At 37.8% G+C, this 11,766-nt stretch overlaps 1 protein-coding gene across 1 annotated transcript in view; it reads right to left on the bottom strand.

The window, feature by feature from the left end:
• EIF4E3 (eukaryotic translation initiation factor 4E family member 3) overlaps positions 1-11,766 on the bottom strand; it is a 51,068-nt gene that overhangs the window by 24,261 nt on the left and 15,041 nt on the right. Inside the window, exon 2 of the mRNA XM_027863938.1 lies at positions 3,721-3,793. Coding sequence (XP_027719739.1) covers positions 3,721-3,793 — 73 coding nt within the window. The remainder of the gene's footprint in view (positions 1-3,720; positions 3,794-11,766) is intronic.

Raw genomic sequence — 11,766 nt, forward strand, 5'->3', positions numbered from 1 at the left:
TTCTCCAATCACATAACCAACCTCTCTAGTTCAGGTGCTCATCAACTCTAGCTTGGATTGCTATAATAACCTTCTTGCCTAAGTCTCTTTCTACTTCAATCCTTTCTTCCCACAGTATTATAATTTCTTAACCCTGCCACCCTTTTACCCAATAAACTCCAGTGGTTGCTTATTACCTCTAACATCAACTGTAAAGTCACCTGTTTGGAATTTAAGGTTCTTCACAACCTTGACCCTTCCTATCTTTCCAGTCTTCTCACACTTTACTCCCCTCCATGTACTCTACAGACAGCAAAAGTGGCAGTGGCTCTCCTGTCACACACTTCTCATCACCATGCCTTTGTACTTGCCGTCCCTCACTGCTGGAATGCTTGCCCCATGTCTAAGTTTCCTGGGCTTCTTTCAAGACTCACTTCAAAAAACACCTTCTGGAATAGGCCTTCACAGTCCCAGTTGCCCCTTGATGCTTCTACTCTGACCTTACCTTCCTTTTATTCCAAATGTATATTTCATGTGCCTCTTTATTTGCATATCATTTGCCCCATTAGCATGTAAGATCCTCAAGTATAGGAAGTCTTTTCATGTTTTTGCCTTTCTTTTTTTTTTATCCACAGTGACTAGCACCTAGTAAATACTTAATAAGTGTTGTTTGATTGATTGATTGCAAAAGAATAAGGCAATAGGGGGAAAAAACCTAAGAAATATCCATTTTCATCATTCCAGAAGATAGAATAGTTTACTATTCAGAATTCTGCTCTTTACATTATAAAGAAAAGGTAATGGTCTCTGATTTTTTTGTAGTGGTAGAAAGAAATGATTCCACTTTTCACAATAAAATAAGTATGCCTGAATGACAAAACAGCATAGCACAGATTGTCAATTCACAACCAGAAAATAAAAGTTACCTACAAGTGCATTTGGAGAAAAAGAAAGATTCATATGACCTAACAGCTTTGAACCCACAAAAAATCTACAGCACAGGGAAAGAACAATAACTGTAGAACAATGCTCAAATGTAACTCAAGAATTAACAAAGTTTCGCTGAAACTGAACGTAAGATCATTACAATGTTTACTCGACTTGTCTAATAGATCTTTACACTTGCCCAAACTGCCCTAACTCTAAGGCTAGAAGTCTGTAATTCAGACATTCCGGGCTTTCTCCTTGACAATAGACAAGCACAGAACTGGAAAGACATGACTTTGCTTATGTCATTTCCTTTCCTGACACGCCCTCTCTATGGTTCTCAGCATCTTGAACGGTCCAGTTCAAGTTGCACTTTTTCTAGCACGTAGTGCCCAGATCACTCATTTGGCAATTAATAAATACCTTGCGACAATAGTTGGCATCACTGTCTAACAATGATTTTCAACTCTTGTGTAAGCAGTTTCTAACACATGCCATTGTAGGTGCCATTTCTTTTTCTTCTCCTCCTATTTCTCATTTGGTAGATAGATATCTGGAACCACTCTTCCTTCCTTCACTCAGTCCCCAGGTCCTGCCTCTCGACTTCCCTGGGGGTAGGGTGTGGTAGGGTAAGAGGAAGAGAAAAGGGACATTAATACCTAAGAATCCATCACCCTGCCCCTTTAACAGTTTAAGCACTGGTCTCATAGGCAGCAGCATCCCCAGTCTCATGAAGTCCATCCAGTTCTCTACCCAAGGGGTAGTCATATTACCCAAATAATTTGTTACAGTAACAGTTAGTACAGAAGCACCATGCATAAGAAGGGCCAGCCTCTGATACAGCTTAGCTAAACGATACCGTGTAATCACAGAACTTCTCAATGCCTCCAGAAAACTCTAAATTTTACAAAAGTGGCCAATCTGCCTTTGTAGAAGGAGTTTATTCACTAGGAATATTCTATAAGGTTGAAATCCCAGATTCAGAGCTCCTCCCCACCTCCATTACTCCTTTACAAGGAATTACCATAAAACAGGAAGCAAATAGGCTTCAGAAAAGGAGGGTGGTGGTGGGGAAAGGGCTGGATTTGGAAGCAGAGGAGCTGACTTTGAATCACAGCTCTGCTACTTGCCAGTTACTATGACATTGGAGAAGTCACAACATCTTTCTGGACCTCACTCTTCATTTGTAAAATGAGAGGGCTGGACCAAAGCACTAAGGTCCCTCACAGCTCTAAATCCTAGGATCTTTTGCTAGAGCTCAAACCAGATGATTTGTGACTGAGTTTGTGCAAAATAGCATAGGAAGCAGCTGGATAGAGCACTTAAGTCTAAAGTCAGGAAGACCTGAGCTCAAATCCAACCTCAGATAGTTACTAACTGTGTGATTCTAGGCAAGTCACTTAACAACTTATTGCCTCAGTTTCCTCAACTGTAAAAAATGGGGATAATAATAGCATGCACCCTTGTGATTGTTGTGAGCATCAAATGAGATGATATTTTTTAAAGTTCTTAGCACAGTGCCTGGCACATAATAGTTTCTATATAAATGCTTATTCCCTTCCCACTAGCCTACTATGTCTCCTAGTTGGCCCTTAACATGGGCTTCAGGCTCATATCCCATTCAGCCACCCGCTTAGCCCATATCATCATCTGCAGGTGCTGCTGAAATGTTTTTTTCTCCCTAGACTAGCATTCTCCACATCTAATCTGAGACCTGAACCTCTTTGTCTCAGTCTTCCTGAATTCACCATCCCCCAAAATGCCTGGAGCTGTTAACCCACTTACTTTTGGAGCTTCTGCCCCAGAGGTCACCACAGTTGATTAGTGACTGAGCTTGTAGAAACTAACCCACTTAGTCTCCTGTTATCTTCTACCGTATCTGTTGGCTGGTCCTAGACACCAGACCATGTTTTAGCTTTACAACCCATACAGCCAAATAGGTACCAGGTATCTCGCCCTCTGTCTACTAAACAGGCATATACCATCCTGCCCAGGGGAAAAAAAGCCTCCTCTCCTCTCTCCCTCCCCTCCCCTCATGTTATCTTCAAAAGGACTATCTCTTTTAAGACATCTTTACTCTCCAGTACTTGATATACAGTAAGCACTTAATAAATATTTTTTTTCCTCCCTCAATTCCTTTAGTCACAAATGACTTAGCATCATAATTCATGGATGAGAGCAATATAATGAAGTTAGCTAAATTCGCAGTTTATTCTTTGCTTCTGTCCATTTCCATAAAATTCATTTTAATGACAATGCAAGATAAACAATCCTGGATTAAACACCCAACCACCAGAACTAGTTAAAGGAAATTGAGAACTCTAGCTTTCAAAATTGGACTACTGTACATAACTTCCTCTAGAAGTTTGTAGTCTCCATTGTAACACATGTGGCATGTAGCACAAAATACCTACAACACCATGAGACCATCAATGATCTCTCTAGCTACTAGTGTCTATCCATTCAAATTAAAATTGTATTGATTTTGTACATGATTTTGTATATATTTAGTTACGAACATGTTATGCAAACAGAAAGTGAGCTCATTGGGAACAGGGACAATCTCATTTTTCGTGTTTGTATTCCCAGTGCCTAGTAGAAGGCCTGGCAGAGAGTAGGCACTTAATATGTAAAAATGTTCTAAAAGTGTCTCTCATTGAACAGACATTTGCCTGTAGTTCTAGATCTGCACTAGTCTGACCTAGTATGGCATTTCTCATGTTTTCATTTATAAGACTTTTGAGAAAAAGCTCCTCATTGTAAACACATATTTAGTTAACACGGAGCAATTCCCCGACCTTTCATTTCTCTTACCTGCACCGTTTGCACTGTGTATATTTTCTTCAAGTTTGATGCACATTCAGCTGCTGTGGTACCAGGGAGTGACCTAAGTAAAATACCACCCCCAACAAAAAGAATGAAAGTTAATAAAAATACTTTACCAATTATAATTAAATTAAAATGAAAAGGTATAACATTTTAAAGTGTAAAAGTACCCACAAATCATAAATAAAATAGAGCTTAAAACTTTTTTAAAAACCTTAAAAGGTAAGAGCTTGAACTAAAGAGTTGGAATTGCTGGGTTGCTGTTTATTTTAAAAGGTGCTGAAATATTATTCTTGCTTTTTAAAGTAACATGTTTATTTCTTTAAAGTATAAGCATAGCCCAAATCCTTGGAAGCTTAACAATAACTAAAAATGAGCTAGGAAAGTTTTACAGTCTAAAGTAGATGAATAAAGTAAAATAAATAAGGTATAAATAGCCTTTTGCCATTGGACCTTACACTTCATAAACTAGTTATGCTAGTTTACAGATGAAGATGGGAAACATGAAGAGTTACTGTTCTAATGACTATTATGTGGCAGAAATAGAAACAGAAGCCATGGAATGGAAGGACAGCTGGAGGTGGAGGTAGGAGACCTTGGTCTGAGTCTCAGCTCTGCTATTGTGTCTGAAGCAGCCAGGTGGCATCATGGATAGAGTTCCTAGAACTAGAGGCAAGAAGACCTAAGTTCAAATCCTGCCTCAGTTACTTACAAGCTCTGTGACCATAGGCAACTCACCTAACAACTCTCTGACTCATTTTCTTTATCCATAAAATGAGGATAATATCACCTCACGGGGTTTTTATGAAGAGAAAATGAAGCAATATTTGTAAAGTATTTTGTAAACCTCAAAACACTAAATAAATGCTACTACTGAATATCTCTAAAATGAGGCTAAGTGGGTAAAAAGCAAAAGAAGTCTGTAAATGGTCTCAGCTCTCTTTAAGCTCTACCATTGTAGGATTCTATCTACTGTTTCTTTCCTGAGGTAAATATATACTTTTACCTGCCCACCTTTTATCTACGACAATAGATTTAGGACTGGAGTGGGATCTTAGAGCTCATCTAGATTTTGTACTTTGCAGATAGGGAAACTGAGGTCTATGGAGGCTAAGCAACTTGCCCAAGGCCACACAAGTAACATTAGGCAGCAGGACATGGTATTTGAACCCAGGATCTCTGACTCCAGTGCCAGTACTCTACATAGTACAGTACCACTTCTTACTTTACTTGAAGATAAGGTTGAAAATTAAGATTAAACCTTAGTTTAACTAGATTTTCAAAAGGTTTTAAAAATAATTTCACATTTTTATAGTTTGAATGCACTGCTCCTAGTGATGAGAAACTGAGCATACTGTAATTTTTTTTTTTTAAGTCAGCTAAGTCAGAATGTTCATCTTTAGTTCACTTCATATTCCACTAGATGGCAACATACTACAGCATCTCATCTTTTGTACAATATACAGTGAGGGATAAAAAACTGCATTATATCATTTATTCTTGCTTGGGAATGGTAGAAGACCAGGTAAAGCAAAGTGGTCTCTGGAAAAGAGGCCTTAGGAATATTTGGGGGTTAAGGTTCTTAAATTGTGCCCGTTTGTTTAGTACTGTATTATGGCAGAGCTTGCTTTAAGAACATTAAATTCCTAGGATGATAGATATTAAGGTGAATGAGAATAAATACATTCATAATTCTGCCACTTCACACTGGTAATTTAACAAAACTCCAATGTGTAAGGATGACATATAGTGGAAAGAGGGTTTTGGGAAGTAAGGAGACCACTAGCAAACAGTTTCTCTAAGAAAACTAGAGTGTCACAAGGAAATGTATTACCTGGACTACTCCAAGTGACTGAGATTGTCTCTTTGCTTACAGTAAGCTTTGCTCACTGGATTACCTACAAAAAAAAAAAAACCTTACAAACTGAACCTAATGGAGCACCTTGAAAATAGTAGGCACTTAAATAGTTGATGAAAGCATGAACACTCTTTCAGTCATCTAAGGGTCAAACTTCAGGGTCATTTTTTTTTTGGTGAAGCAGTTGGGGTTAAGTGACTTACCCAGGGTCACACAGCTAGTAAGTGTCAAATATCTGGTCTGAGACCAGATTTGAACTTAGGTCCTACTGACTCCAGGGCTGGTGCTCTATCCACAGGGTCATTCTTTAGAGCCATTTTTTACAGGTATCTGTTGGGGTTTGGGGGAGAGCTCAAGCAAGTCACTACTTTTACTCTGCCATCTTGGCTCCGCCTTCAGGGTCATTCTTGATTCTTCCCTTTTCCCTCACCATCCATATCTAGATAGTTGCCAAGTCTTATTGATTTTATTTTCATAACATCTCCAAATAACCCACATTTATTAAGTGCCTACTATGTGCTAAGCATAGGGGATATAAATAGAAAAATAAGATACAGTCCATAGCCTCAAGGAACTTGAAGCCATTATACTAAAGAGAATGTGGAAAGAACACTGCCTCTGGATACTTATTGGGCCAGGCCAAGTAATTTAGCCCCTTTAGGCCTCAGTTTCTTTATCTGTAAAATGAGGGGATTACAAACTGATCCCTGAGATCTCTTAACTCTGGGTCTATAATCCTAAAATACTGCTGACAGATAATGGGAGTATAGATGAGTAACATGTAACAATTATATTTAATATTTTAAAATATATATTTAATAATTTGTTAATATAATGTATAAAAATAACTAAAAAGTCATTGAGGTGAGATACAAGTAACAACTGGAGAAATCACAAAGGCAATGGCAGCTGAGCCTTGAAGAAAGAGGCTACAAGAAGTACATATGAGAAGGAAGAACATTCCACACATGGGGCACAGGGGAGGAGTCTCTGATAGCTCTCCTCTTGTCTCATCTAACAGTGCAACTCTTACCGTAGCTGGGGTCCTTCTCACCTCTTGCCTAGACTATCACAATAATATGTTTGTGTATGTATTTAAAAAGAGCTTTTCCATATAAAAAGTAGACCATAAAGAGGATTCTATATAAAACCATGAATATCTACTGGACACCACTTTTTCTTAATATCTGAATTCAACATCTCACTCAAAACTGTCCTGTTTCTTCTTCCTTCTGAACTTCCTTCCATTGTGTGCATTTTTAAATGTTTCGGTGGCCAACATTTTTCCTTTTTTTTTTTTTTTTTACATTACTATTGATACTTCATCTCCCTCAGTCCAACCCTCTTTCTAATTCAAAACAGGGAAAAAAAGACCCTTTTAACAAATAAGCATAGTCAAAGAAAAACAAATTTAAACAACTCTGGACATGTCCAAAAATGTATGTCTTTGTGTGTGCTCATTGTTTTGATTAGAGTTCTAAACTCTTTCAATATTATTTTTCTTTAAAATACTATTATCCTACAAATTCTTCTGGTTTTGATCACTTTTTTAGTTCATACTTCACAGAATTATCTGAAAAGATCTCTTCTGTCACTTCTACTGGTAAAACAATAGACCACTAAATTCATAAACCTAAATTTGTTCAGCCATTCCTCAACTGGCACCCAATTAGTTTCCAAGGCTTTGCTTTGTTTTCCCCCCACTTTAATCCTCACCACCCACTTTGGGATCAGTAAGGTTGTTTTGGGCTTGGCTATTTCTTCCCTATCTCCATTTATGTTCTTGTTCAGTCTGTGTGTATGTTCAACCATCCTTTGTTCATTTCAGATAAAGTTCGCTTGATGCCCAAACCCTCTGCCCCCTTCCTCCATCTTTATATACTTTTCTTGTGCACTCCAATGTGGTAGGTTCCACCCTCTTCTTCTTCCTTTCTAGAATAGTGCATTTCTTTTCTCCTCCCTTCAAACTCTCAGAACAGACTCATTTCACTACTACCCCACTCTGTTTTTCTAATTAACTCACTCAAAATCCTTTAAAAACATTAAAGTTCTAAATGGCCAATTGTACGTTCTCTCCCTAGTAGCTCTTTATCATGAAACAGTTCAATCCAATTGTTCAAATAAGTTTATCTTTCTAGGTTTCTCTTGACTCTTGTCAAGAGAAATTTCAGTCTCTACTAAGCTCTGGTCATTTCATCCAGAATACCTGAAAGTCTTCTATTATTCTTTGTAGGTTAAATTATTCTGAGTTCTTAGTCTGTGTATTTTGCCTTTTGGAATATTATACTTCAAGATTTCACCTAGAGTAGAAGTGGCTAGATCTTTTATGATCCTCTCCGTGGTTCATTAGTACTCGAAATCTTTTTTTCTGGCTGCTTGCAGTATTTTTTTTCCTTGATGTGAAAATCCTAAATTTGGGATATGATATCTCTACGACTTTTCCTTTTGGGGTTTCTTTCAGGAAGTGATTGGTGGGTTGTAATTTCACTTTTATGGTTCTAATAGAATCAGTTTTAATTTATGATTTCTTGAGATGTAATGTCTGGGCTGTTTTTTTTTTTTTAATTTGTTTTCAGGGAACCTAACGATGCTTAAATTATTGCTCCCTGACCTGTGTTCCAGGACTGTTGTTTTTGCTTGCAGATACCTTACATTTTTTTCTCTTTTTTTTTTTCAATCTTTTGATTTTATTCTAATAGTCCTTAGAATTGTTTCAGGGAACCATTGATGTGTTTAATCTGTTCTTATTTTAAAGAGTCCATTATTTGTGTAAGGCATGCTACTTTGTTCTAAGTTATTTAGTCTCTTTCCAACTCTTTCCTCCAGAAATTTTACTTCATTTTTTTTAATCTCTTGCTTTATTTTTTTTAAGAATTCAAAATTTACCTTTTCTTTTGAGTCTCTGCTTACAGTGGTTATGGAATTACTCTCCTCTTTCTGGTTGGAATTTAGGGTGCTTCTGAATTAATAATGACTTCAGAATGGTCAATGTATGCTTCTGTTTATTCATCTCTCTAGCCTTAGTTCTTGAATTGAAGTATTGTGACTGGGCCAGTATGCATCTGTCCATTCCTCCCACCCCCCACTGTGCTATTGGATAGGATAGTTGGCCCTACAACCAAGTCTCCACCTGGGTCACTGAACTCAATTGCCATCTATCTTCTGGGGTGTGTCTACGTAAAGTAGCCATGCCTCTTCCCACCTCATCCCTGGATCTATGGGGTTCTGAACATTGGATCTTCAGAGTCCTCTACAGTGTCTTAGACAGAGCACTAGCGAAGTTGGAGCCCTAGGGTCTGGGATGCCCCAATCTCTGTCTTGCTGTATCCTGACTGGTTACTGTAGCTCTCACTATTTGCACTTAAAATCTACACTGTGGTTTCTGATCACCATGGAGCTTTCCCATGGGAGCCTTTCCAAGTCTGATACAGGTTAATGGTCCATCTCTGTTCACTTTGGGAGTCCTACCTCTTATTTAACTGTGCTGGTGGTGGCTTTGGAGGGTCCCCTATGCTATTGCTTGATCTTCTGGCTGATTATTTGTACAGTTCTGAGGTGCATAAAGTCACTTACTATAGTTTCTCATGGGATTTCTCATTCATCATTCAATCTTTGTTTAGGTTTTTCCTGGGATAGGTATGTGGGAGCTCGGCTCCCTGCCTCTGGTCAGGCACCTAGCTTGGTCAAAACTCCTTCCAATAGTTTCTATTTCCAATGTTGCTATTTCCAATCTCTTTTCTACAATCCGTATTTCAAATCAATATTCCTAACTCATGAGTCTTGCCATGTCACTGCACTGCTAAAAACAATCTCCAGTGGATCCCTATTGCCTCCCAGATAAAGCCCAAAATCTTTTGACTGGCATTTAAAGCCCTTCCAAATCTAATGCTACCCTATCTTTCCAGACTTACTTCATGCTACTCCCCTTAATTTACACTAAGTTCCAGCCAAATTGGCCTAGTAGCCATATACCCAGTCTCAATAGAATGCTTTACACCTCTCTGTCCTTGCCCAGCTTGTCCCCTTCCCATGTCTAAAATGCATTCTCTCCACACTTTTGCAGAAGGCAGCACAAGGCAGTTCATAAAGAACTGGTTCTGAACCAAAGGACCTGGGTATGAATCTCAGTCCAGGCACTTGTTACTTGTATAACCTTTGCTTAAGTCATGTATCCTTTCTGGGAATCATCTATACAATGAAGAGGTTAGATTGGATAGTCATTAAGGTCCCTTTTAGCACTGCTTTTATGATCCTGAACTTTCCTTAGGTTTTCACTGAGGGGCCACAGAAGTGCAATGGGGACTTTTTTTTTCAAGCTAGTGCTCTCCTTCAAATTATCTTGTAATTGATCAATTGGTTTGCCTGTTATTTTCCCCAGTAGAAGATGATCTCCTTTTTTCATTTTTGTCTTCATATGTCTCTAGAACCTTATATAGACTAGATGGTTAAATTTTTTTTTAATTGAAATGGGGGCAGCTAGATGGCGCAGTGGATGGAGCACTGGCTCTGGTGTCAGGAGGACCTGAGTTCAAATCCTGTCTCATAACACATAACATTCACTAGCTGTGTAACTCTGGGCAAGTCACTTAACCCAAATTGCCTCACCAAAAAAAAAAAATTTGAAATAGTCTACAGTATGTACAGATACTTAACAATGAGCATACTTAATAACAATAGCTAGCATTTACATAGCACACACTGTGTCAGGCACTGTGCTAAGTGCTTTAGAAATATGATCTCATTTGATACTTATTTGCATCTATTTGATACTTATTTGCCATATATTCATTTACAGACATTTGGTAGACTGAATATGTCTATACCTAGATCAACAGGTAGAAGAGAGAGAGTTGGCTTTAGAGTCAGGAAGACTTGGTATCAGATTTCTCTGACACATAATAACTGTGACTCTGGGCAAGTCTTTAACCTCTTGAGTGTCCACTGTCAGCTCTTTAAAAGTGTAAATTACAAAGCATAAAAAGCATATGGTACAGGGAGTTTCCTCACTGGGAGCTCCCTGTAGAATGAAATAGGATATCTAGTACAAAAAATTATGTATCTGTGTATATAAAATTACATGTGTATGTGTGTATACACACATCAGAAATTGCATGTACAAAAATCACATGTGTACACATACATATACACATTATCTTCTATAAAATAGGTTTTATAATTCTATCATGCATTCTGTGAGAACACATAAAAAAGAAATGCTCTTTATTAGGTGTTTGTACATGTTACAGATCATTTTAACAAACACATATTAAGTGTCTATTCTGTGCAAGTCATTATGCTAGGTACCAGGGATGTATGATGACAAAAACTTGGGGGTAGGGTAAGAGAGAAGACATTCTAAAGCTATAAATGCTTGAACTGCAAGGATCATCATAACTTTATACAACTCCTTTTGGATGCCATTAAGAAATCAGAAAAGTGGGAGACTTCTGTGGCAAACATCTCCTGCCAACAGAGATAAGTGAAAACCAATAAATAAATCTGAACTGTTGAAATTCTGGGTCTATTTTCCAGCTATTTAAAATTTGCCTAGATCATATGTGTGTGTGTGTCTGTGTGTGTAATTACTATTGTGATTACAATTTCTTGTCAAATGTTATGCCTACAATAATAACTGTGGGATGGAAATGATACCACATTCAATCAATGTGTTGCTAATAAAAGTGCCCTGTGTGATGATTAAATGCATTAATCAAAATGGATTGAGTGGACTTATGGTTACTAAATTATCCCGAGCCTCAATGAAACATTATTTCATTTTAGTAGGAGTTCTACTCCATCACTTAAATTATTTAAAAGTTGAGAAACATTAGTTTTTAATAATAACCTTCTTTCTGCCTTCTTTTTATTTCCAATCAAAAGGGTGTTTTTCCCCCCATCCTTTATAGGGGATTATTCATTCTTTTATTTGCTAGGCTTTGTAGAACCCTTCCCCCCAAATGCTTTCCAGAAATATACACTTGGGTTCTAACCAAATCAAACCCAAATCACCAATTAAAGCAATGCCAAAACAGCTAAATCTATGGCTACTTGTTTCGATCACTACTTAAGTTTACAAGTATAATACCTTAGAGACCTGACAGAATTGGTGGACCAGTGGACCTTTTTGATCACACACACACACACACACACACACACACACACACACACACACACAC

The sequence above is a fragment of the Vombatus ursinus genome, unplaced genomic scaffold (assembly GCF_900497805.2).
Source record: "Vombatus ursinus unplaced genomic scaffold, bare-nosed wombat genome assembly UNPS02014773.1, whole genome shotgun sequence".
NCBI lineage: Eukaryota > Metazoa > Chordata > Mammalia > Diprotodontia > Vombatidae > Vombatus > Vombatus ursinus.